The 27742-nt window shown below is 44.2% G+C and overlaps 1 protein-coding gene across 5 annotated transcripts in view; it reads left to right on the top strand.

Annotated features, from left to right (window-relative positions):
- PWWP3A (PWWP domain containing 3A, DNA repair factor) overlaps window positions 1-26243 on the top strand; it is a 199590-nt gene extending 173347 nt beyond the window's left edge. For all 5 annotated transcript variants that reach the window (XM_063455531.1, XM_063455530.1, XM_063455529.1 and 2 more), the window contains 2 exons: window positions 24397-24485; window positions 24775-26243. In XM_063455531.1, the coding sequence (XP_063311601.1) occupies window positions 24397-24485; window positions 24775-24850 (165 nt within the window). In that variant the 3' untranslated portion in view covers window positions 24851-26243. The remainder of the gene's footprint in view (window positions 1-24396; window positions 24486-24774) is intronic.
- Window positions 26244-27742: the final 1499 nt, after the last annotated feature.

Genomic DNA, 27742 nt, shown 5'->3' with positions numbered 1-27742 from the left:
GTTAACCTTTCTTCATAGCTGATATGTACCATTCCTTTTATTAATTTTGTAGCCCACCTCTGCACTATTTCTAGTGCCATAATATCCTTCTTTAGAACAGGTGCCCAAAATTGCACAGCATATTCAATATGTGGTCTTACCAGTGATTTATAAAGAGGTAAAATGATATTCTCGTCCCGAGAATGAATGCCCTTTTTCATGCATGACAATACCTTACTGGCCTTGGCCACTGCTGATTGACATTGCACATTGTTGCATAGTTTGTTGTCTATAACAATTCCCAAGTCCTTTTCGTGTGTGGTTATCCCTAATTCGCTTCCATTAAGGGTATAAGTTGCTTGTGTATTCTTTACGCCGAAGTGCATAACTTTGCATTTTTCAACATTAAATTTCATCTGCCATTTGAGTGCCCAGTCCTCCAGTCTATCTAAATCCCTCTGCAGCAAAGTAATATCTTGCTCACATTGTATTATTTTACAAAGTTTTGTCATCTGCAAATACTGAAACATGACTTTCAATGCTGTCTTCAAGATCATTTATAAACATGTTAAATAGAAGGGGTCCCAGAACAGACCCCTGAGGGACACCACTTGCCACCTCTGTCCAGCTTGAAAATTTACCATTAACGACAACTCTTTGTACTCTGTTTTTAAGCCAATGTTCTACCCAAGAACAAGCATTTTCATCTAGACCGATTTCCTTGAGTTTGAACACTAATCTTCTGTGTGGAACTGTATCAAATGCCTTGGCAAAGTCCAAATAGATAACATCCACTGATCTATACTTCTACTTACTTCTTCGTAGAATGCAATCAAGTTAGTTTGACACGACCTGTGCTTCATAAAACCGTGCTGATTTTTGCTGATAACCATGTTCTTCTCAAGGAATTCTTGAATATAATCCCTTAATAACCTTTCAAATATTTTACCAGCCACAGAAGTTAAGCTCCCAGGTCTATAATTTCCAGGCAAGGATTTTGAACCCTTTTTGAATATAGCAACCACATCTGCCTTCCTCCAATCCTCCGGAACACTTCCTGAAAGAAAAGAATCTTGAAAGATTAAAAACAGAGGTCCACTTATTTCTACACTTGGTTCCTCAAGTGGATGGATACCGTCAGGCCCTGGAGCTTTGTTTATATTAACTTTCTTTAGTTGCTGCAGCACCTTGTCTTGAGTTAACCAATTACAATTATTCTGCAAGTTTTTAGTAGCAATTATTTGCACATCTATTGCCATGGGTTCTTCCTTAATATATACAGAGGAGAAATAGTTATTTAAAATTCCTGCCTTTTCCTGGTCTTCATTGACTAACACCACCGTTTCAGTTTTTAGTGTAGCTACACTTTCATTAGAATTTATGTACTCCATATTAATTCTCCTTGACCTCTCTGCTGCCTTTGACACAGTTGATCATGCTCTCCTCCTTCAAACTCTTCAATCACTCGGTCTCTGTGACTCTGTCCTCTCTTGGTTTTCCTCCTATCTCTCCCAACGCTCATTTAGTGTCTCCTTTTCCAAGGATACCTCCTCCCCTCGCCCTGTCTCGGTTGGAGTTCCCCAAGGCTCTGTCCTTGGTCCCCTTCTATTTTCTCTTTATACTGCCTCTCTTGGAAAACTTATTGCCTCTTTTGGATTCAACTACCACCTGTACGCTGATGACACTCAGATATACCTCTCCTCACCGGACCTCTCCCCGGCCGTCCTGCAACGTGTCACTGCTTGCCTCTCTTCCATCTCTGACTGGATGTCGTCACGCTTTCTCAAACTTAACCTCTCTAAAACTGAACTCCTTGTCTTTCCTCCTCCTAATACTGATCCTCCTCTCTCACTCTCCCTTCAAGTCAGTGATATCCACATGAGTCCATCCCTACAAGCGCGCTGTCTTGGCGTCATACTTGATTCTGGTCTCACCTTTGAGTCTCACATCCAGTTTGTTGCCAAGTCCTGTAGGTTCCAACTCAAAAACATAGCCCGCATCCGCCCCTTTCTTACGCAAGATGCTACCAAGGAGCTTGTCCATGCTCTAGTAATTTCCCGCATGGATTACTGTAACCCTCTCCTGATTGGTCTCCCCAAAAGCCATACTGCCCCGCTACAGTCCGTAATGAATGCTGCAGCTAGACTGATTTTCCTATCCAGTCGGTCCTCTCACACCTCGCCCCTCTGCCAGTCCTTACATTGGCTCCCTGTATCCTATAGGAGTCAATTCAAAGTGCTAACCCATACATTTTAAAGCACTGAACAATTCCAGCCCCTCTTATATCTCTTCACTGATCCAGAGGTATGCCCCTCCTCGTACCCTCCGCTCTGCCCGCGACCACCTCATGACCGCTGCTCGCACCCGTACGGCCAACTCACGCTTGCAGGACCTCTCACGGGCGGCTCCTCTCCTATGGAATAACTTGCCTACTGCCATCAGACTCTCCCCTAGTCTTCAATCATTTAAGAAGGGCCTTAAATCCCATCTCTTCAGGAAAGCGTATGGCCTCCCAGAGTAATCTCTCCCTTACATACCTGTCTCTTGCTCTCCTATGGGATAGTGCTTTGCTCTCTCCTCCAGCTCTGCTTCACTCCTACTTGATATTTCCTATCCTAATGTTTCTAATACCCCACCTCCTATAGACTGTAAGCTCATTTGAGCAGGGTCCTCTTCAACCTATTTGTAACAGATCCCTACCAACCTCTGGTGGATGTGAAACAAACAAGGGAATTACAACTTACACATCCATTCGTTCCATTCCTCTGTTCGTCTGGTTCCGTGCGAATTTCACGTGTAATGCAGAGGTGGCCGCCATTTCGGGACTTTCCACGTGTTCGCGGCCATCTTGTGTGCGAACAGCGGTGTTTGCCTGTAACCGCATGGAACTGAAAACGGATACGCAAACAGGCGAACACCGCTGAATCCTCCAGACCTCCATAAGTTCGTACGGAAACTACCGAACGTCCCCTCGTTCGGTAGTTATATGCAATCATCTATGGGGATTCCAGCGAACCCCGCGATTCGCATGGATGGCCAGAGTATCATACCTTTTTACCGTGCGAACGGAGACCGACCGCAAGGCCAAAACTCATGGAACTAATTTCGGCTAGTTGGTCTGTGCGGTCGGTCAAAACTTTGGAACGTTGTATCTCCCGAACTGTACATCCGAATGGGGTGATTTTTGGATATATTGTCCCCCTGAAGGAGAGCTATCCAGCGCTACCGGATTTAAAGCTGTACCCCCTGTTTTTGGGGTACATCCAGAACTGGTGGAAAAATGTGGACATTTTAATTGGGTTATGTAGTTATCTGAGGGGAGGAGACGTGGGGGTGTTACCATCTGTATTATTGGTTGTTTTCATCCTCCCCCTGGGAGTGTTCTGTGTGTATCTATTTCTAATAAAAAGCAGGCTGGGTGTTCCAGTCCTCAGTTCATCTTGACCCTTCAAAACGTAGCCTCGTCTCGTTCTTGGAAGGGGATTATTTGGGAATATTATTCTGCTCCTGTTTACAGCTGAACCTGCTCCTCACTCTGGATATCGTGGATGGGATTACATCAGCCTACTTCTCCACAGCAGCTTGCAGGGAAAAAGGACACCTTCAACGGCAGAAACCCTCTCTCTATCTGGGTAGCCGTTACATTGGTTGGCAGCGGTGGGATGGTTCTTTTTGCCCAAGGAGCAAGTGCTGAATGGAGTCTCAGTATGCCAAGCTGAAAAGACCCACACTGAAAGATCTATTGGAAAATCGTGGTAGGAGTGCTAGTAACAGACCAAGGAGAGAGCTGATAGCTGACCTACTGGAGCTGGACGAAATGGATAGATCCATGGAGGTAACTGAACCTATTGCACCGGTCAGCGAGAACGATGTACTCACTGCTATTGTACAGCGAAGATTAGCATTATATCCGGAAAAGACCACGGAGCTATTAGACAGACTGTTCAAGAACGCAAAAGAGGAGATCGAGACTAAGAGGAGGCAAGACACGGAACATGTATTGGCGCAACAAGCTAGTACACATATAGTTCCTACTCCTCCTCCCGTTGCTGCAGGGAGGAAAATACCATTTACTGCATTTAAAGCGTTTGCAGAAAATGAGGAAGAGATTGATGGGTATTTGGCAGATTTTGAGCGGCAGTGCTCACTGCACCAGATACCCCCAGACCAATGGGTTACTATTCTGGCTGGAAAACTTTCAGGAAAAGCAAATGAGGCTTTTCGGGCACTTACGGCCGAAGATATCACACAATATCAGCGGGTGAAAGCCGCACTACTCACCCGATACGCAGTCACCCCAGAGGCGTATCGCCGTCGCTTCCGGGAGTCCAAAAAGAAGGCAGCGGACTCCCACATGGAATGGGCAAACAAGCTACAAAGGGTGGCATCACATTGGATGCAAGGGTGCAATGCTAACACCGGAGAAGAAGTGCTACAATTGTTCTTGATGGAACATTTCTTCCAAGATTTGGCGGCAGATACACAGGATTGGGTGAGAGATCGCCGCCCAGCCAACTTAAATGAGGCAGCACGACTAGCGGACGAATATGTGGAAACGAGAAAAGTGAGCCAAGGTACTACGCGACCAGCACCTAGAACAGAGGCCCGCAACCCAACCTACGCTGCACGCACAGAATTCCGGGCCCCGGTACCCCCAGGACCTCCACGTCCTCAAGGGTCTAACAACCAGCCCCGGGAATCCTACAGAGTGACGTGTCATCGCTGCGGCAACCTGGGACATATTGCCCGTGTTTGCCCGTTGGGATCAGCCAATAATAATTGGAGGCGCACATCTAACACCGAAAGCCCATCTTCACGCCCCGCTGCTGCTCATTGCCTGGAGATTGAAGGGAGCCCTGAGGAATGCCTGGGAATATTATATGAGGCCAACCCCATACAAGCGGCTTCCCCAGATAATCGCCAGCACCACCGTCAGGAGGTGCGTGTAAATGGACAGATAGCACAAGGCCTAAGGGACACTGGCGCTACCATCACTTTAATACAAAAGCATCTGGTGAAACCAGAACTTGTGTCTAACCGTACTGTTGCTGTTCGGGTCGCAGGGGGGGCTGTTTTTCGCTTACCCACCGCCCGGGTACACTTGGATTGGGGAGTCGGGTCAGGAAAGACCACGGTGGGCATTATGGACAACCTACCCGCTGAGGTCGTGTTGGGCAATGATATTGGCCCTCTAGCCTCGGCCTTTTTACCCACTACTGCTGCGGCTTGCCCCGTGACCACCCGCTCACAGACCCGTATCGAGGACGATCCGCCAACAGGTCGGGAGACCCAGGTAAGCCACCGACAGACACCTAGCAATGACACTACAGATAGACCGCTAGCTTGGGACACCCCAGAGGAGTTTGGGAGGGAAACTAGACAGGACCCCACCCTCCGAAAGTACCGAGAACTAGCTGACAATAGAGGGGATGAGCGGGAACGTTTTATATGGGAGGGGGACCGATTATACAGATTAACCGAAGGCAGGAAGAGAGGCTGTGCTCCTTCGCAGAAGCGCCAATTAGTGGTACCTAGAAAGTACCGATTGGAGCTTCTCCGAATTGGCCACGACATTCCGTTAGCAGGACATCTAGGGGGTAACCGCACAACCTACAGAATCACTCAGACCTTCTTTTGGCCAGGAATCTCGAAGGACGTGCGCCGTTACTGTAGCACGTGTGATGTATGCCAGAGGGTGGGGAAGAGAGGGGATCATCCGAAAGCTCGACTGTCCCCTATGCCTGTGATCGAGGAACCATTTAGCAGGGTGGCAGTCGATCTAGTAGGACCCCTACCTAACCCCAGTCCCTCTGGTAAGAAATACATTCTTACCGTGGTGGACTATGCCACCCGCTACCCAGAAGCCGTCGCTCTGACGAATATCCAGGCTGACACTGTCGCCAGTGCGCTAGTCGGGATATTCACCAGAGTAGGATTTCCCCAGGAAATCTTGTCGGACAGAGGGACCCAGTTTACCGCAGACTTAACCCAGCAGTTGTGGAAGGTCTGTGGTATTAAGCCCCTACTTAGTTCACCGTACCACCCCCAGACTAACGGTCTCTGTGAACGCTTTAATGGTACCCTAAAGCAATTGCTACGGACCTTTACGGCGGAATACAGAGACTGGGAGCGATTTTTGCCACACCTCCTGTTTGCTTACCGGGAGGTACCGCAGGAGTCCACTGGGTTCTCTCCCTTTGAACTGCTCTATGGACGGAGGGTGCGAGGCCCTCTCGACCTCATCCGAGAGCACTGGGAGGGAGAGACGGAACACGAAGGTGTCCCCATCGTACCATATGTGCTAGAAATGCGGGACCGTATGGAACAGTTAGCCCGGATGGCCCGGGATCATCTCCATGCGGCCCAGAGTCGGCAGAAACATTGGTACGATCGGAACGCTAGGCTGAGAACATTCCAGGTAGGACAGAAAGTTCTAGTACTTAAACCCGTTCGAGGAAATAAATTGCAGACCTCCTGGCAAGGCCCCTACAAAGTAGTAGCCCAGGTCTGTGACACCACCTATATCATTGCCAGTAGCAAGGACGAAAAGATACAGAAGTCCTTTCATATAAACCTATTAAAGGAATACCAAGAACGGCCCGAAGACATAGCCGCCATATGCATCCCCGCCACTGAGGACCCTGACAGTCTCCCCATCCCTGATCTATTAGCCAACCCCGAGTCCAAAACTCTGCTTAATACAGTACAGCTAGGGGAGCGATTAACTCCCACAGAACGAGAACAACTCCAGCAACTACTAGTTGAAAAGAGATTAACCTTTTCCCAGGAGCCAGGTTACACACCTGTAGCGACCCATTACGTAGAAACCCCAGGACAAGCCCCGCTCCGACAAACTCCCTATAGAATTCCCGAGGCTGTAAAAGAAGAGATGAGGAAGGAGATTCAGGAGATGTTAAAACTAGGGGTTATAGAGCCATCCGACAGTCCCTGGGCATCTCCCGTCGTCCTAGTCCCCAAAAAGGACGGGACGACCCGGTTCTGTGTCGATTACCGACGCCTCAACGACCGGACTGTGACAGACGCATACCCCATGCCCCGAGTAGACGAGCTATTGGATCGCATTGCCAGGGGACGCTATCTGACCACCATTGACTTGTGCAAGGGGTACTGGCAGATTCCCCTGGCCAAGGACGCTATCCCTAAGTCGGCGTTTGTCACCCCGTTTGGCCTGTACCAGTTTAAGGTCATGCCTTTCGGGATGAAAAACGCCCCAGCTACTTTTCAGCGCTTAGTGGACCGCCTCCTTGATGGCTTCCAGGACTTCGCTTGCGCATACCTGGATGACATTGCGATCTATAGCGAGACTTGGGGGGAACACCTACAACACATAGAGACTGTGTTGGATCAGATTAGGGCCGCCGGCCTAACTCTAAAGCCGGAGAAGTGTAACTTTGGCATGGCTGAAGTCCAGTATTTGGGACACCGGGTGGGGTGTGGGAAACAACGACCAGAACCCGCTAAAGTAGAGGCCGTAGCCAATTGGCCCACACCCCACACTAAGACACAAGTGTTAGCATTTTTAGGGACAGCAGGGTACTACAGGAGATTTGTCCCTGACTACAGCGCCATCGCCAAACCCTTGACAGATTTAACAAAGAAGAATTTACCTAGAGTAGTCCTGTGGTCTCCCGCCTGTGAAACAGCATTCCAAACCTTGAAACAAGCCTTGATCAATGCACCTGTTTTATCTGCCCCCGTCCCTAACAAAAGATTTGTCGTCCACACAGATGCGTCCATGTACGGACTGGGGGCAGTGCTAAGCCAGGTCGGCGAAGACGGGGGCGAACACCCTGTCGCGTATCTCAGCAGAAAACTGTTACCTAGAGAAGTGAGTTACGCGGCAGTGGAAAAAGAGTGCTTAGCCCTGGTCTGGGCCCTAAAGAAATTAACCCCATATCTGTACGGTCAAGAATTCACCTTAATTACTGATCATAACCCCCTTGTATGGCTGAACAGAGTAGCTGGAGATAATGGACGCTTACTGAGATGGAGTCTCGCACTACAGCCATACAATTTCTCCATCCAATACCGCCCTGGCAAGTTTAATGGGAACGCGGACGGTCTGTCCAGACAAACAGAACTATTGCCCTAACAAAGGACCGGACAGCCCCAAGTTGACCCGAAAAGGATCAATCCGGGTCTGCCGGAGTGTTCCACAAAAGGGGAGCAGTGTAACAGATCCCTACCAACCTCTGGTGGATGTGAAACAAACAAGGGAATTACAACTTACACATCCATTCGTTCCATTCCTCTGTTCGTCTGGTTCCGTGCGAATTTCACGTGTAATGCAGAGGTGGCCGCCATTTCGGGACTTTCCACGTGTTCGCGGCCATCTTGTGTGCGAACAGCGGTGTTTGCCTGTAACCGCATGGAACTGAAAACGGATACGCAAACAGGCGAACACCGCTGAATCCTCCAGACCTCCATAAGTTCGTACGGAAACTACCGAACGTCCCCTCGTTCGGTAGTTATATGCAATCATCTATGGGGATTCCAGCGAACCCCGCGATTCGCATGGATGGCCAGAGTATCATACCTTTTTACCGTGCGAACGGAGACCGACCGCAAGGCCAAAACTCATGGAACTAATTTCGGCTAGTTGGTCTGTGCGGTCGGTCAAAACTTTGGAACGTTGTATCTCCCGAACTGTACATCCGAATGGGGTGATTTTTGGATATATTGTCCCCCTGAAGGAGAGCTATCCAGCGCTACCGGATTTAAAGCTGTACCCCCTGTTTTTGGGGTACATCCAGAACTGGTGGAAAAATGTGGACATTTTAATTGGGTTATGTAGTTATCTGAGGGGAGGAGACGTGGGGGTGTTACCATCTGTATTATTGGTTGTTTTCATCCTCCCCCTGGGAGTGTTCTGTGTGTATCTATTTCTAATAAAAAGCAGGCTGGGTGTTCCAGTCCTCAGTTCATCTTGACCCTTCAAAACGTAGCCTCGTCTCGTTCTTGGAAGGGGATTATTTGGGAATATTATTCTGCTCCTGTTTACAGCTGAACCTGCTCCTCACTCTGGATATCGTGGATGGGATTACATCAGCCTACTTCTCCACAGCAGCTTGCAGGGAAAAAGGACACCTTCAACGGCAGAAACCCTCTCTCTATCTGGGTAGCCGTTACACTATTATTCCTGTAAGTTTTCTTGTAATTGTCTTATTTATTGTTACATCCCCCCCTCTCAAAATATTGTAAAGCGCTACGGAATCTGTTGGCGCTATATAAATGGCAATAATAATAATAATAATGTACTTAAAAAATGCTTTGGGGTTGGTTTTGCTCTCTTTAGCTATCATTTTTTAATTTTGAAGTTTAGCAAGTCTAATTGCCCTTCTGCACGCATTATTTGCTTCCTTATATCTTTTATAAATACCAAGTGTAGAAAAAAAGTGCTGTTGTGCTGTTTAAGCTCAGAGGCGAGTTACTACTAATTTCCACTAACAATCAGTTTTCCTGGCACTGAAGGGTCCCTCTCCCTCCCACCCCCCAATCCCCGGTTATTGAAGCGGCGAAAACCCCTTCAGTCACTTACCTGAGGCAGCGACGATGTCCCTCGTCGCTGTCTCCTCCTCTGCATTGCGTCGGCCCGTGGGCGAGACTGATCCCCCCCACCCGCCGAGGAGACCTAAGGCGCATGCGCGGCAATGCCGCGCATACGCATTAGGTCTCCCCATAGGAAAGCATTGAAAAATAATTTCAATGCTTTCCTATGGGGAAATGAGCGACGCTGGAGGTCCTCACACAGGGTGAGGACGTTCAGCGACGCTCTAGCACAGGTTTCCTGTGCTATGAAGGAGGAAGTGACCTCTAGTGGCTGTCTAGTAGACAGCCACTAGAGGTGGAGTTAACCCTGCAAGGTAATTATTGCAGTTTATAAAAAACTGCAATAATTACAGTTGCAGGGTTAGGAGTAGTGGTCTGGGTGCCTGGAGTGTCCCTTTAAAGAAACCTTGGTTAGTTGTATAAGTTGATGGGTCTGCTTCGGAAGGGCACAAATTAAATTTGTCTACAAAAATTTTCAACAATTTTGCCTACAAAAAAGTTCCGTATCTAATTGGCTCCAGTCTGTTCAGATGTTAATTTGAGCCAGAGCTGCTGCTTTGGCTGACAGACTTGTGATAGTCATAAAACATGAAACCCCCTGTACTTTCAACCAAGTCTACCAACTTGTGCATGTACAGGTCAAGCTCCTCTTCGGCGCTGTGAAAAAACAGAACAGATGACATCCCTATATAGGCCAAAGGCTAGGACAAATTTGGAGATGGTAAGCTTTTTCCCTTCGTATAGTGGCAGTACTCACAAGTGGGATGTTCCTTCCGGTCTTGGATAAGAACCTCCCCCTTCTTTTAGATTTATAGCTGTGCTCCGCCTGCTGCCTCTATAAAGCCTGTAAGCCCTGAACACTCACCAGTTCTTCTTGTCCCGGCAAACGGGACGGACAGGTTTCCCCCGGTCTGGTGGAGAATGGTGCGATCAGCACAGGCTGCTGATCGAGGAGGTTAGTGCCCGATAGCTCCCCGGGCGGGATCTGAGTGGCGACCGGAACGCGACCGGTTACTGCTTTTTATGTGGTTTGCTCATTGAGTTCCCGGGCGGTCCTCCTCGTGGCTTTACGCATGCGCACAGCGGTGGAACGCACGCCCGGGAGGCGTTGCGTTCCACCAAACACTGAATTGCGCTACTGCGTATGCGCGAGAAGGTGTTTGGCGACATATTCAAAAATTTTGAATATAAAGCTGTGCAGAACCTTTCTTACTCCAAGGGTGGGTGTACAGTTCTGGTTCTCCGTGTCACCAGCCCTCCTACACTGACCTTAGGTGGTTTAAGGTGAGGTTTAACTTTTTAAACTCTCCTTTTATTCGCCTATGCTTATGCATGCTTCAAGTAATGTATTTTATTAATTTTACTGTTCTGGTTTTTCACAGATATGTCCAGCCCTATATCTCCAGATAAGGCAGATAAAGACAAGATGTCAACATCTGTCCCCAAAAAAGCCACAAGCAAGTCTAAGCATTTATGTTGTCTGCAATGTGCTGTACCTCTACCTGACGGATGTCGCAAAAAGACATGTAATCAGTGCGCTTCAGAATTACTAGAGAAAACAAAACAGACGGATATGGCATCCTTCCTGGGCTGGTTTCAGGAAAATTTGTCCCAGACATTTGAGTCTTTTAAAGATTCTGTAAAGAAACAACCGGCTATTCAAGAGAATCTGCCTAAAAAACGTAGGAGTAATAGATCTCCTTCTGTGTCTGACGTCTCATCAGGAGAATGCTCTTTTTCTTCCCCTTCGGATATTTCCAGCCTGGCTTCAAGAGTGGAGGAGGGCTTCCCACCAGAAGAGCTGAAGAAATTTATTAAAGAAGTAACGACGGCTGTACAAGAAACTGAACCTACCAAGGGTAAGGTTAAAGGTTTCCCAATGTCTCCTAAAATTTTGGATATCCTTCATAGAGAATGGAAGAATCCTGAAAGACATGCGTTTATTTCAAAGCATTTTAAACTGTTGTTCAAGCTACAGTCTGAAGACAAATGGGAAGATCTTCCTAAAGTGGATATTCAGATTGCCCAGCTGTCAATGAAAACCACTATACCCATTGGAGAAGTCTCAGGTCTTAAAGACCCAATGGACAAACAAGCCAAAACTTCATGCAGAAGAATTTTCCAGGCCGCAGGATATCAGTGCAGAGCCGAAATTGCAGGTTCAGCGGTTCTCAGAGCTCAGAGCGTTTGGCTACAAGCCCTGGAAGATTGCCTTATGGGAAAATCCGATACAGATCCTTCCCATCTCATGTTCCTACTGAAACTATCCAATGAATTCCTTTCAGATGCCTCTGAGGAGTTTCTTCATTTATCAGCAAGAATTATGGGGTTGTCATCTGTAGCCAGAAGAGCGCTTTGGCTACGAACATGGACAGCTGATTCAGCATCTAAGGCTTTCCTTTGAGAGGAAAAAACGTTTTGGTACTCCTTTAGAAAACATTATTAAACAGATGTCGGATACGAAGAAAGCCCTACCTCTGGAACCAAGAACCCAGGGATATAAAAGATTTCAGTACAGGGGTCAGCGGTACTTTCGTTACCAAGGCCGGTTTCGCAGGTTTCCCAAACATGGTGGGAACAACAGCCAGTGGTCTAGACAGGAATCCAACAGGCAAGACACAAAGTGGAAGTTTTGACGCCCAAAGAGTGGGAGGACGCCTTCGGTTCTTCGCCCACGAATGGAAAAAGAGTACTTCAAATGGGTGGATTATAAGAACCGTTTCAGAAGGTTACAGGATAAAGTTTTGGTCAAGACCATGTCCATCCTTCCTACTGTCAAGCTATCCTTGAAGGGTAAAAACAGAGGCTCTCCTAACAGAAGCGCTCCTTCTTTTAAGAAAAGATGTGGTAGAGAAGGTACCCAAACGTTGGGAATTTCAGGGAGTTTACTCACGCCTTTTCCTGGTTCAAAAACCAGATGGATCCTTTCGGCCGATCCTGGACCTGAAACAAGTCAACACCTGCATACCGTACCAAAAGTTCCGTATGGAAAGTAGTCTGTCTGTAACGCACATTTTACAAAAGGGAGATTACATGGCAAAGTTGGATTTAAAAGATGCTTATCTCCATGTACCAGTTTCAGAATCTTCCCGGAAGTTTCTCAGATTTGCGGTTCTAACAAGAAAGCGAAGGATTCTCCATTTGCCATTCAAGGCCTGTCCTCAAGGCCTGTCCTCAGCTCCTCGAGTTTTTACAAAGATCCTGGCACCCATAGCAGCAGTTTTACGTCTCAAAGGTATCTCGATTGTTCCATACCTGGACGATTGGTTCCTAAAAGCTCAATCAAGGCAACTGCTAAAACTTCATCTCAAGATTGCGATGAAGGTTTTGAAAGACCACGGTTGGATCCTGAACCTGGAAAAATCCAAGTTGACTCCGTCACTGAGTCTAGAATTCTTGGGGCTTCGGGTAGAATCACAGTCCCTCTCTCTTTTTCTACCAATAAAGAAACAATTGAGGATTTTAAAAGCTGTATCAAAGCTGCAAAAAAAACCTACGCTCAATCAGGGATGCAATGAGGTTACTAGGCCTCCTCACTTCTGCAATCCCTGCAGTGGCCTGGGCAAAGGTGGAATCAAAACCATTGCAATGGAACATTCTTTCGCAATGGACTCGAAAACAGGAAGATCTAGACTCTGCCTTCCACCTATCCGAGGGGGTGAAAAGACAACTGAACTGGTGGAAAGACAGAAGCAACATCTCAAAGGGCCTATCGTTTTCACAGAAACAGTGGATTACGATAACCACAGATGCCTCCCAGACGGGTTGGGGCGCCCATCTAGGTTCTCAGTTCCATCAAGGTCTTTGGAACAGAGAAGAGGCATGCGCATCCTCAAACTTCAGGGAATTAAAAGCGGTTTGGAAGGCTCTGGTTTCCTTCAGCTCAGTCACCACCAATCAGTCGGTGAGGATTCAGTCTGACAATGCCACTACGGTGGCTTATTTAAATCACCAAGGGGTCACAAAGGTAAAAGCTCTACAAGATCTCTGCTACCGCATAATGTCCTGGGCCCAAGCGAATCTTCTCGCAATATCAGCCACCCATATCAGAGGGTCTCTAAACATTATTGCAGACGAACCTCAGCAGAAGCCATTGGTCTCAGGCGGACTGGGCGCTATCAAACCAAGTTTTCTTGAAGCTGGTTTCTCGCTTCGGCAGGCCAGAGATAGATTTGTTGGCCACAAGTAGAAACAGAAAAGAACAAAGATTTGCTTCTCTCCGTGCAGGAGATTTCCCAGATGTCCTAAACGGTCTTTCGATACCTTGGAACTTCGACATGGCTTATGTTTTCCCTCCTATCGCTCTTATACCACGGATTGTTCAGAAAATGAGATGGGAGAAGGCAAGAATTTTGGCAGTCCTACCCTTCTGGCCGAACAGAAGTTGGTTTTCAGAAGTAGAAAACATGACCATCTCACGTTGGCATCTCCCAGTTTCTTCTCACATTTTAGAGAATGTGACTCTTCCCGTAGAAACCCTGGAGATGTTTCACCTGACGGCATGGTTGCTGCAAGGATGATCCTTCAAGGTCATGGTCTTTCTGACCATTTATGTGATGTTTTGCTGTCCTCTGTCCGCTTGTCCACTTCAAAAATCTATTTCAGGGTTTGGATGAAGTTCAGAACCTGGTGTTCACTTCGGGGTTCGGATCCTTCCAAAGCCTCGATCCCTGTTATTCTTTCTTTTTTGCAAGATGGGTTTGAAGCCGGCCTAGGGGTATCTACGCTCAAAGGCCAGATTTCAGCTCTTAGTCACTTCTTGGTTCGTGACATTGCCTCAAACATGCTTGTACGAAGGTTTATTAAGTCCATACGGTTGAAGAGGCCTCCCAAGCTGGTTCCTTTTCCTACCTGGGATTTGTGTCTGGTTCTTCAAGCCCTTTGTGAACCACCGTTTGAACCTTTACTTCAAGTTCCCATCAAGCTGCTTACCTTCAAGACTGCCTCCGCTAGGAGAATAGGTGAATCTTCTTCTCCGGAGTTGACCATATTTCATCAAGAAAAGGTGGTACTGCATCCCAGGCCTTCCTTTTTGCCCAAGGTTATATCAAGTGCTGCGATTAACCAGCCTATTATTCTGCCGGCCTTTTGTCAATCACCTACATCAGATCTGGAAAGAAAGTGGCATCTCCTGGATGTTAGGAGATCCCTGAAGATCTTCCTTCGGAAGTCTCAGGAGTTTAGATCCTCAGATCATCTCTTAGCTAGATGGCTGACAAATACCATCAGGTTGGCTTATCACTCCAAAGGGATTCCTCTTAGATTCCCATTAAAGGCTCATTCTACTAGGGCTATGGCAACCTCCTGGGCTGAAAGAGCAGCAGCATCACCTGAAGACCTCTGCAAAGCGGCTACCTGGTCTTCATTACATACCTTTATCAAGCATTATAGGCTGGACATATTCTCATCATCTGAGGCTGCCTTTGGGCGTAAGGTGCTGCAAGCTGTGGCCTGCTGAGTCCCCACCCTTTATTTTGTTGCAGGGATCTTGCTATATCCCACTTGTGAGTACTGCCACTATACAAAGGGAAAAACAGTAATTTTACTTACCGTAAATTCCTTTTTTCTTTGTATAGTGTCAGTACTGGCTTTCCCTCCGCTTTTGATGTGGATTAAATGAATTTGCATTACTCGGTCTCCGTTTGTTTTGTTTTTTTTATTACTGGTGAGTGTTCAGGGCTTACAGGCTTTATAGAGGCAGCAGGCGGCGGAGCACAGCTATAAATCTAAAAGAAGGGGGAGCTTCTTGTCCAAGACCGGAAGGAACATCCCACTTGTGAGTACTGCCACTATACAAAGAAAAAAGGAATTTACGGTAAGTAAAATTACTGTTTTTATTCAGACGTGGATCTCTAGCCTTCATTACCACTGCTAAGTCACCATAATTGTACGTTCTGTTTTCCACTACGTCTTGAGAAGCAATTAATAGACACCAAATTAACATCTTTACAATCTAAAATATCCTTACGGAGAGCAGGAGAATCAGGTGTGCCGGGGTAATGAATGGAGTGGAGGAGGTAGTGGGGGGGAAAGAGGGCAGTACCCTGCGTTCTGAGAGGTGTGAGTGTCTGGGTTGTAGTAACTGGAGGAGGTTATTTGGAACCGTGCTGACATTCTCCAATTTTGTGAGTCTCCCATTGACTGTAGAGAGGTTAAGATAGTATAGTATCTTTTGGATTATATCCAAAATACCTTGAATGTTCGCAGAATTGTCCGAGCTGTACCCCTGTGACCTGGTACCGTCCCTAGGATCTTCGGTATGTGCTGAGAGCAGCCTGAAAATGTCAGCCTTCCTTGCTGTGGCAGAGAAGGGGATACCCTTATGGCACAACTCAGCTGAGATCCTGGGGATAGTTCAAGACCCTGACCCTGATGTTGACCCTGGTGTCAAAGGTTATTGAAACTCAGTAGGGGTACCAGATCTGTCAGGGGTGCTTGGCCTAGCGGGAGTGCTGGGAGGGGATGACTTTGGCTAGATTGGCTTCCTGTGACATACTGTAAAAAGATAAAAGTAAATTACCGTATATACTCGAGTATAAGCCGAGTTTTTCAGCACATTTTTTGTGCTGAAAAACCCCAACTCGGCTTATACTCGAGTCAATAGTCTGTATTATGGCAATTTGCATTGCCATAATACAGACAGGGGCTGTGGGGGCTGTCAGAGCTGTAACTTACCTTTCCTGCAGCTCCTGTCAGCTCTCTCCTCCTCCGCGCCGTCCGTTCAGCACCTCGGTCAGCTCCCAGTGTAAATCTCGCGAGAGCCGTGGCTCTCGCGAGACTTACAGTGTGAGCTGACAGAAGAGCTGAATGGACGGCGCGGAGGAGGAGAGAGCTGACAGGAGCTGCAGGAAAGGTAAGTTACAGCTCTGACAGCCCCCACAGCCCCTGTCTGTATTATGGCAATGCAAATTGCCATAATACAGACTATTGACTCGAGTACACGCTGCACTCATACACACGCTGCACTCATACACACGCTGCACTCATACACACGCTGCACTCATACACACGCTGCACTCATACACACGCTGCACTCATACACACGCTGCACTCATACACACGCTGCACTCATACACACGCTGCACTCATACACACGCTGCACTCATACACACGCTGCACTCATACACACGCTGCACTCATACACACGCTGCACTCATACACACGCTGCACACATACACACGCTGCACACATACACACGCTGCACTCATACACACGCTGCACTCATACACATACACACGCTGCACTCATACACATACACACGCTGCACTCATACACATACACACGCTGCACTCATAGACATACACACGCTGCACTCATAGACATACACACGCTGCACTCATAGACATACACACGCTGCACTCATAGACATACACACGCTGCACTCATAGACATACACACGCTGCACTCATAGACATACACACGCTGCACTCATAGACATACACACGCTGCACTCATAGACATACACACGCTGCACTCATAGACATACACACGCTGCACTCATAGACATACACACGCTGCACTCATAGACATACACACGCTGCACTCATAGACATACACACGCTGCACTCATAGACATACACACGCTGCACTCATAGACATACACACGCTGCACTCATAGACATACACACGCTGCACTCATAGACATACACACGCTGCACTCATAGACATACACACGCTGCACTCATAGACATACACACGCTGCACTCATAGACATACACACGCTGCACTCATAGACATACACACGCTGCACTCATAGACATACACACGCTGCACTCATAGACATACACACGCTGCACTCATAGACATACACACGCTGCACTCATAGACATACACACGCTGCACTCATAGACATACACACGCTGCACTCATAGACATACACACGCTGCACTCATAGACATACACACGCTGCACTCATAGACATACACACGCTGCACTCATACACATACACACGCTGCATTCATTATACACACACTGTAAATAAATATTCAATTAATAGATTTTTTTTAGGATCTAATTTTATTTAGAAATTTACCAGTAGCTGCTGCATTTCCCACCCTAGTCTTATACTCGAGTCAATAAGTTTTCCCAGTTTTTTGGGGTAAAATTAGGGGCCTCGGCTTATATTCAGGTCGGCTTATACTCGAGTATATACGGTAGCTGATTAACATATCTCCCACATGTTTGTAGAACTCGCTTGCTAACTAGTGCTGAAGCGAAAAACAAACTACCCCATGACAGGTGAGGCCCTGCTAGTTGCCAAGCGGCAGAGGAGAGGCTCTACCTATGATTTGGGCTGTGGGGTTCGAGCCACTGAACATTGTGGCGGGTTGTTGGCCTCTCGGTGACATTAAAAGATTCAAAACGTGTGGTCGTGGCAGGTGAGGCCCTAACTATAAACACAAAAGGAGGGTGATGCGAGGCTTTAACTATGATGTGGGCTGATTGGGCGAAAACTCCATGTTGAGGTGGGGAGTTGGCTTTGCGGGACCAGCTACAAAAGTTAAGACTAAGGCCAGCACCTGACCCTATCCAGCCAGTTCTCTAAACCTAAACAAGGGGTTGATAAGAAAAATATGGACGTAGAAGGGTAATGTACCTAGCAAACCACAAATTGTGAATTCTTGAGAAAACAAGAGGTATTGGATGAGACCTAGAAAAGTAAAATAAGCATTATCTAATTGCAATAGTGGAAGATTTTAATTAAGCAGTGCAGACAATTTCTATTATGTGACAGCTGTCCAAGAACCAAAATGGAAGGATTGGATGACAGGACCTACATACCGTATATACTCGAGTATAAGCCGACCCGAGTATAAGCCGAGGCCCCTAATTTTACCCCAAAAAACTGGGAAAACGTATTGACTCGAGTATAAGCCTAGGGTGGGAAATGCAGCAGCTACTGATAAATTTCTAAATAAAATTACATTAATTGAATAATTATTTACAGTGTGTGTATATAATGAATGCAGTGTGTGTGTGTGTGTGTTGTGTGTGTATATAAGAATGCAGAGTGTGTGTGTGTGTGTGTTTGTGTGTTTGTGTTTAGTGTGTGTATATAATGAATGCAGAGTGTGTGTGTGTTTGTGTGTATATAATGAATGCAGAGTGTGTGTGTTTGTGTGTATATAATGAATGCAGAGTGTGTGTGTGTTTGTGTGTATATAATGAATGCAGAGTGTGTGTGTATATAATGAATGCAGAGTGTGTGTGTGTGTATATAATGAATGCAGTGTGTGTGTGTTGTGTGTGTGTATATATAATTAATGCAGTGTGTGTGTGTATATAATTAATGCAGTGTGTGTGTGTGTGTGTGAATGCAGTGTGTGTGTGTGTAGTGTGTGTAAACTGGGTGAGGGGAGGGCATTTTTCTTTAAAATGTTTTATTTTAATATTTTTAATATTATTTTATTTTAATATTATATTATTATTTTTATATTATTATTATCACTGAAATCTTAGACATATATACTCCACAAATCAGGACAAATAAATCATTTGTGAAGCACTTTTCTTTACCTGTGCCATTTGTATAGACGTTATTATATGCAAAACTGTGCAATATGCTTGAGTGCAATAAATGAATGGAAATTATGGTTGAAAAAATATGCCAACTTTGCTTGTGTCCAGTACCAAACAAGCAAAATGTGTATGTGTCACTACTATGGGTGAAACACTTACCTTCTGGCATTGATAGTCAGATTTAATGTGTGATGATAAGGCTGACAGTGTTGTGCTCCAGCACAGAGTGGACGTGTGTTTCTTATAGCAAAACAAATGTTGTCTATGTGCACTCATACTTCACTTAGACTCACAGTCTAAGTCTCGAGGTCTGTGTGCTGCGCGCAGCGTTGCCACGGTAACCCGTGGCAACGCACTGACGGCTGCGAGTGTCGCGAGACTTAGACTGTGAGCAGAACGGAGCTGACAGGGGAGCTGCACGGAGGAGAAGGGAGCTGACAGGAGCTGCAGTGAAGGTAAGTTACAGCTCTCTGCCAGCCCCCAACAGGACCGCCGGGCTTGTAATGAGCCCGGCGGTCCTGGTCTGTATTATGGCAATGTAAATTGCCATAATACAGACATTGACTCGAGTATAAGCCGAGTGGGGGTTTTTCAGCACAAAAAATGTGCTGAAAAACTCGGCTTATACTCGAGTATATACGGTAATTTACAGAGCAGACAAACCGCTCTGTGTAAAGCGCTTAGGTGGTACGATCCCCACCATGGATTCTTTGGATGGTATAAAAGCTTCAGATGTTTAGGATATGCCAGGTAAAAAAATAAGGATAAATATAAAAGTATTTAAAATAGTCCGAAAAAATACTTTTATGGGCCTTCTCTTGTGTTTTTATTTCTTATAACCTGCACTGAATATCCTACATGTGGGGAGTTTAAATACCACTGTATGCTGTTTTAACTCGAGCTGGTTATAGCTCCCATAAATGTGAGTTGGCATTTCTTAATCTCAGTGTTGTCTATAGTCATACTACTTTAAGTTACTGCACCATTGGTCCCATCTGTGTGTTTGTTTTCTTTCATAAATGCTGATGAAAACTTGACCCAAGACGTCCTGAGAATTTCTGAAGAATATACCTGTGAATTTGAGACTTTAATTTGCCTGTTTCCCTGGTATTTTTTTTTTTTTTCCTATTATACATTTTATTTATTTACTTTGTTCTTGGCGCACCCTGTAATTGTTGTTTCCTGTTTTTCCAGTCCTTTGAAGGGTTTTGAGGGTTACCCTTCCTTTCAGGTGTGCAGCCTCCCCCTCCCTGTTGTGATCAGTTTGGATAGGGCTGTTCCATCCCTCTTTTTTTCTTTATAATTACAGCTGCAACCTGCATATAAGGATAATAAATTTATGTGCCACTCATTAACTCTATTTTTAATTGATTATAAATACAAATTCGATTAAGAGAGGACATTATTATTTTTTCCTTTTAATGCAAACAAGAGAATTGCAACGTTTTTCTTTTTTCCTTCATGCCAAAACTGGAAGAGATAAATTGTCTTCAATTTGATTCATTAAGAGATAAATAAAATCTCTCAAGTTATAATACTAGACATTCTTTTTGTCTTTCTTAAAGGTATATTTCTACCTATTCTGCAGTTGTGTTCCTCCCTTTTCAGTCTAATATTATTGAGACGGATTATAACAGAATAACTCAGCCTACAAAATACTATGGAACAGCTGATATAACTTCCTTGATCGATACTCTCACATACCGAGTTGATATTCTCTCCCAAGGGTTTTAAGACCTCCAAGTAACAAACGAAAGGATGCTGGCATATATCAGAGAAATACAAAATCAGAATTTTCCTCCACCACTCCCTGATGCTGCAATCCATTCCTCATCAGAACCTGCTGTATGCAATCCAGAGAAGTTTTCAGGTGATCGTACCAAATACAGGGAGTTCATCAATTCATGTAAATTATTATTTGCTCTTAAACCTAGATCCTATCCCACTGATAGGATCAAGGTTTGTTCAGTAATTTATTTTCTTAGAGGAGAGCCAATGGCATGGGCTCATATTTTTTTTTTAAAATAATTATCCTATTCTTGATTCCATTGAAGAATTTTTTGACGCTATGTCTGTTATATGAGGATCCAAACAAACAAGCAATGGCTGACCTTGCTATAAGAACACTCCATCAAGGAAAGAGACAGGTAGAAGATTACATCGCTGAGTTTAAAAGATGAGCTATTGAAACTCAATGGAACAACATCACACTCAGGAAGCGGTTCAGATTGGTCCTATCTGACTCAGTTAAGGATGAACTCTATAGAACCTAACTCCCTGCTACTTTAAATGGATTAATCAATTTATCAATTAACATTGATAGAAGAATTTGTGAACGTAAGGCAGAAAAAACTGTCATCTCCCTGGAGAACTTCATCCACTACTTCTAAAACCCACGACAAGGTCAATAGTTATGAACCTATGGAAATTGGCTTAATGAAGAGTCAGCTGTCTCCTGAAGAGAAAACAAGAAGACGACACTTGAATCTATGCATGTATTGTGCCTCTTCTGATCGTATTCTAGACAACTGTCCTAGCCTCAGACGCCAAAAGGAGGACTTCTCCGCCCAACAAAGTTGATGATCTGGTTTGGCTTTCTTCAAAAATCGTTATATCTAATCGTCCTTCGAAAAAATTTAATTCTCTTTACCTTGGGCATTTTCCTATTGAAAAGGTTATAAATTAATCCGTATTCAAACTTATTCTTTCTCATTCGGTTAAATACATCCTGTATTCCATATATCCTTATTCAAACCTCACAGGTCTGATCCTTTCTTCAGAAATTTCCAAAGTAATCCTGATTCCATCTCCATTGATGGTCAAGATGAATACGAAGTCCAAAGAATACTCTATTCACGTTTTCATCATGAAACATTACAGTTCCTGATAAGATGGAAGGGATATTAAAGTGAAGATGATACCTGGGAGAAATCAACCGATGTTCATGCCCCTAGAAAGGTCTCCGCATTTCACAAATGTTATCGTTATAAACCCCATTAATAACACCCTGAGGGTGCTCCCTTGAGAAGGGGTCCTGTCATATAATTACTGTAACTCCACGCTCCCCTGAAGTTACTTCCGCGTTCGGAAGTAAGCTCCTCCCATTTAGATGACTCTCCACTCACCTGCCTTATAGGGAAGCCGCGCCAAACTCAAATCGCTGAGTTATTTTGATCCAACGACGGACTCAACGCTGAGCTACCGTTTTCGCTTCTTCCAGCCTCGTTCACCTCGTTCTCTCCAGCATCAGTTCCCAGCAAGGACTCTTGTATTATGGAACTTCAGTTAATCCCAGGATCAATCTCCTTCTTACTGATACCTGCAAATTCTACTAAAGTTACAGGATGTTCAAGAGAAACATTAAATATTACTTCTATATAATATAATTACTGCTGCAACCTGCATAGAAGGATAATCGATTTATATGTGCCACTTCTTAAGTTTAATTACTGCTCCAACCTGCACATAAGGATAATCAATTGCTATGTAACAATTATCAAGTTTAATTATTGCTGCAACCTGCATATAAAGAGAATACATTTCTATGTGCCACTCATTAACTTTATTTTGAATTGATTATAAATACAAATTTGTATAAGAGAGGACATTATTATTGTTTTTTCTTTTTAATGCAAACAAGAGAATTGCATAACGTTTTTATTTTTTCCTTCATGCCAAAACTAGAAGTAAGAGAGAAATTGTCTTCAACTTGATTCATTAAGAGATAAATAAAATCTCAAGTTCTAATGCTAGACTTTCTTTTTGTCTTTCTGAAAGGTATATTTCTATCACTTCTGCAGTTGTTCCTCCATTTTCAGTTCAATATTATTGAGACCGATTATAACACTGTGACAGTGTAGTCCATTCTCCAAAGCTGATTATCTACTTATCAGTGTCTAGAGAGCAAGTGGAAAAGTTTAAGCACTATATTAAACATTTGTCATCTTTATTGTTATTTATACTTTAGATCGGCCATACAAGTTGCTGCAAATGCAGACAATGTTATGTTCTCTATTCTCATGAAGACCCTTCATCATTTTGTCTGGTTTTAATATAAATGTGGCGAAACCAACCTCGCCACTGAGCATTGGAGAGGCCAGTTTGCCCGCCTCCTGCCCGCTGACTATGGCCCCTGGACATATTGCACTTTAAAAACTACATTTGGGCATGTTTTATTTTATATTGGGCTGCTGCTGGCCCTTTAAGAACTGTCTGGGGCCATATTGAGACTTTGGGTAACAATACCCTTTAAGACTATGGCCCCTGGAAGGTATTACCTGTTAAAGACTCTTTTAGCAGATTGGATTTTATAAGACTGTCCCTTTAAATAATTTGGAACAGTGCTGCAGCTTTAAATGGGCACTTCGGATGGTGCCGAAGTAGTCGAAGTGGCCGCCATTTGACAAACGAACACATGGCGGCGGCCATCTTTGTTCATTCGAACGAGGTCAGCGGTATGTGTAGCCAAATTCATGGAACTGAAATTGGCTACACATTTTACCGAACACTGCTGACCCTTACCTTCTCCTACACTTCGTTTTCAGCTCCAGAGACTAAGTCCCGTTCGAAATGGTCGTTTTTTCGCATGAAATTGACCGGCCGCACAGCCCAAATCTATGGAACTGTTTTGGGCAGGAAATTGTGCTTGCGGTCGGTCATAAAGGGACCTCCAGCTAACTTTTGATCCACTGGGGGGATTTGGCTGATTTGGAAGTGTTTATGTTTGAAGTGTGCTGATTCCGAATATGTAATTTTTATGGAGATTGAATGTATAGTTTTAAAGTTACAGTGTATGTGTGGAAAGTATGTTTTAAACTGTATGCATAATGGGATTATGTGTCACACTAAGGGGAGGGGGATGTGTGGGATGTAACATCTATGTCATTGGTTCTTTTATGCCTCCCCCTGGGTGTGGCCTGTATGTGTACTCTTGTAATAAAAGCCGGGCTGGATGAGCCAGTCCAGAGTTCCTGCTTAACCCTCAAAGCGATGTGTCGTCTCGTTCTTTGGGGGAATTGGATTGTATGCTGACTGCCAGGAGTGTAAGCTGATGTCTGATTTTCTTGTTCAGCTGTTCCAGTGTTCGTGTGGTTCCAGTCGGGAGAGTGGTGTTTGCAGTAGCTGCCTGTGCATCTGGAAAGGGGGATATCGCCTAAACTGGGTTTTATCCTCCTCTGTTCCAGTGTTCGTGTGGTTCCAGTCGGGAGAGTGGTGTTTGCAGTAGCTGCCTGTGCATCTGGAAAGGGGGATATCGCCTAAACTGGGTTTTATCCTCTTGAAAGTGAAACGGTCCGTTACAATAAATCTCTCATCATTTTATTTTTTCAGGCTATTATTTGTGCTATCTCTGCTACAGATCACCTTAATTATGAAAAAGCTGAAAAGAAATATTTGGACGGACCTTCTGTTAGTAAAAGGTAAGAGGGACCCGGTGATTTATTTAGGATTGATTTTGCTAAAAAAAATATATATATATATTTTCACTGTTTTCCCTTTTTTCCAACATCTCTACCCACTGTGCTAATTGGTCTTCCTCGTTTCCCTACTCAGCTGCCAACTCTTTTTCTGTTCCTAGCTCCAGCCAGAGTGTGCAATTTCCCCTTCCCTCCTCAGTCCTCCTCTAACTTGACCCCTTCAACTTGAGGGATCTGATGAAAAAAGAAGCTTTTGGCAAACTATAATTCAGTTTATTTTTTACCTCTTTAGGGAAAGAAATCAGTTTGAGGAACAAATATTGAAAACAAAGTTACAGGATTTGGAGAAGAGGAAAACAAATAATTGACCTATTATCACTCATGGGAATTGACCTACAAACAGGATATTTGAGTGGAACCTTTTTCTTTTTTTCTTTTCATTTTATTGAATGTACACTAAAGAGAAAATCATTTCTTGGACTTGAGGCATCTCAATGGAATTGTAGTTTAATATTTAATGTCTACATATACTATAGACATATGGTTATGAGCAAATTATATCACTTGTGCAATATAATCTTGTCCTATGATTGTTTTACAGGGTAAATTCACCATGTGAGACTACAAATTTGGTTAGCATCTTTATATAGTCTGATTATTTTATACTCTGCAAAGCCCAAACACACACAATGATCTTGTATCAATCTTTTTTTTTTATTTTTATTTTTTTTTTCTTGGTGAAAGAATCAGTTTGCTGACATAGAAGCATAAGCAAAGACTGCTTTCTTTAGAATAATACTTTTGTTCAGTTTAGCTTGTGACCCATTTTATGTAGGATGACAAACTGAATGTACCGCTATAATAACTTTTTGCAGATCATCTCAAATGGGACTAATTAGATATATGTAAGGGTAACTGAAGTATCCCTTGTGCATTTGTCATTATTTACATTATATGTAAATGTGTTCAAGCATTCATTAAGAATACAAATGCTGGTATTTGAACTGGTATGAATTGTAATGATTCTAAAAAGAACAGCTTGGTTTCTTCTTCCTAGACTTTCATTTGTGAATTTCCTACAGCTGATTCTTTTTGTAAAAGAGGATCTGGATCATGGTATCAAATTACTGCAAAGCACCACTTTTAATTCTAAAAATGTTAGTGAAGGATTTCTGTAGGCCTTGTCTTCACAACTGGTTTGCTTTGCCAAGTGAATGTGTTTACAGTTTAATGGCATATCTCACCTGTAAACCTGAGCATGAATTATTTTTAACATATATGTATTTTTTATATATGGGGGGATGGGCTTTTTTATAATGCAGTGGGTATAGAAGTCACTAAACATGCCTACTTTCTTAAGGTGTTTTTCTTAGTCTCCTTCTTTGCGATCCTATGTTTTGTATCTCTGTGTCTGTAATTGTGTGTTAAATTTCGAATGGAGCAAGTTGGTTTTTTTCTTTCTTTCTTCAAATCTAGATGTCAACAGTTATCAATTGATACATTCATGCAAGACAACCATCTTAACATCATTCTGGAGCATGTTTATTTTTGTCTAAGATGCATTTTATTTTTTAAAGTGTGTTCACAGCCACTTTCTTCTGACTAAAATCCCCTTTGCTCTAAGTGCTCTCTAGTCCTTTTACCCTTATGCTGCTTTTAATGTCAAGACTGTGTCCTTGTCACAGAATGTCTCAGGATGTATAATGTTTTAATCAGTGCAAGAAGGTGAAACTATGTTGGAAGAAATAACTTTATTCAGTGGCTCCTGTGTATTGTTTAAAACTTTACATACTGAATATATACATATTCTGTGATAGGACTTGATGCGGCATGAGCTAGCAGCATCCTAAGATTTGCTCATAATGTCTGAAATAGGATAAACCTCCTGTTCAACAATTGTGGGGGGCTGGGGGAGGGAGAGATATTAGGGGGAATTTAAGGAGCACTATAGGGTCAGGAACACAAACGTATTCCTGACCCTATAGGGTTAAAAGCCACCCTGGTCCCCTCATGCCTCCCTAAATTTAGTAAATAATCTACAAGGGACAGTATGTGGGAATAAAGTGCAAAATACAGTGCAGGCTAGCCACTCCAAAACAGGGATCACCCCCAATCCCAAAAACAGTACAAGTGAATATATAGTATAGTTAAAAGACATATACCAATGGGTGTGCCACAATCACAAACGTGTGAATATAATTACCATGCATGTAGGCAGGTATAACCATGTAAAGAGATAAAAAGATAAAACATAGTGAAGTATTTAATAACACAGTAAAAAAATAGATACAAATTTGTTCACTCACAAATGTAGTGACACAAAAAAGACATATATCTTAGTTGTGCTAGAAAGCTTGTCAGCCCAGGCTGGCAAGCTTTCTAGCACAACTATGATAACACATCCTAGATCTGAATGAATTAAATATTCTTCTGAAATACTTTGTTCTTTACATAGTTGAATGTGCTGACAACAAAATCACACAAAAATTAAAAAAGGGAAATCAAATTTTTCAACCCATGGAGGTCTGGATTTGGAGTCACACTCAAAATTAAAGTGGAAAACACACTACAGGCTGATCCAACTTTGATGTAATGTCCTTAAAACAAGTCAAAATGAGGCTCAGTAGTGTGTATGGCCTCCACGTGCCTGTGCGTGCTCCTGATGAGGTGGCGGATGGTCTCCTGAGGGATCTCCTCCCAGACCTGTACTAAAGCATCTGCCAATTCCTGGACAGTTTGTGGTGCAATGTGACATTGGTGGATGGAGCGAGACATGATGTCCCAGATGTGCTCAATTGGATTCAGGTCTGGGGAATGGGCGTGGCAGTCCAGAGCATCAATGCCTTCGTCTTGCAGGAACTGCTGACACACTCCACCCTCCACACTCCACTGAGGTCTAGCATTGTCTTGCACTAGGAGGAACTCAGGGCCAACCGCACCAGCATATGGTGTCACAAGGGGTCTGAGGATCTCATCTCGGTACCTAATGGCAGTCAGGCTACCTCTGGCGAGCAATATTTTTTTTTTTTTTAATTCCTTATAGAGATCCATAAATTTATAATTTCAGCCCCTTTACAGAGAGCTCCATGGACGCGTGACGATTTGCGTCGGGACCTAGTTCCGCCCCCGCCAAGGGATTCTTAAATACATTAGTGCCAAAAAATAAATACATAAAACTTGAAAGGTAAAATAATATTTGTTTTTTCTTTAGTATACAACAGGGATTAACAAGTGGCTGGAGATATGCTAGTCACTGTTAC

The sequence above is a fragment of the Pelobates fuscus genome, chromosome 5, assembly GCF_036172605.1.
Source record: "Pelobates fuscus isolate aPelFus1 chromosome 5, aPelFus1.pri, whole genome shotgun sequence".
In the NCBI taxonomy this organism is placed as follows: Eukaryota; Metazoa; Chordata; class Amphibia; order Anura; family Pelobatidae; genus Pelobates; species Pelobates fuscus.
Note: the sequence above shows the minus strand (reverse complement) of the source record. Positions and strands in the feature narration are given on the sequence as shown.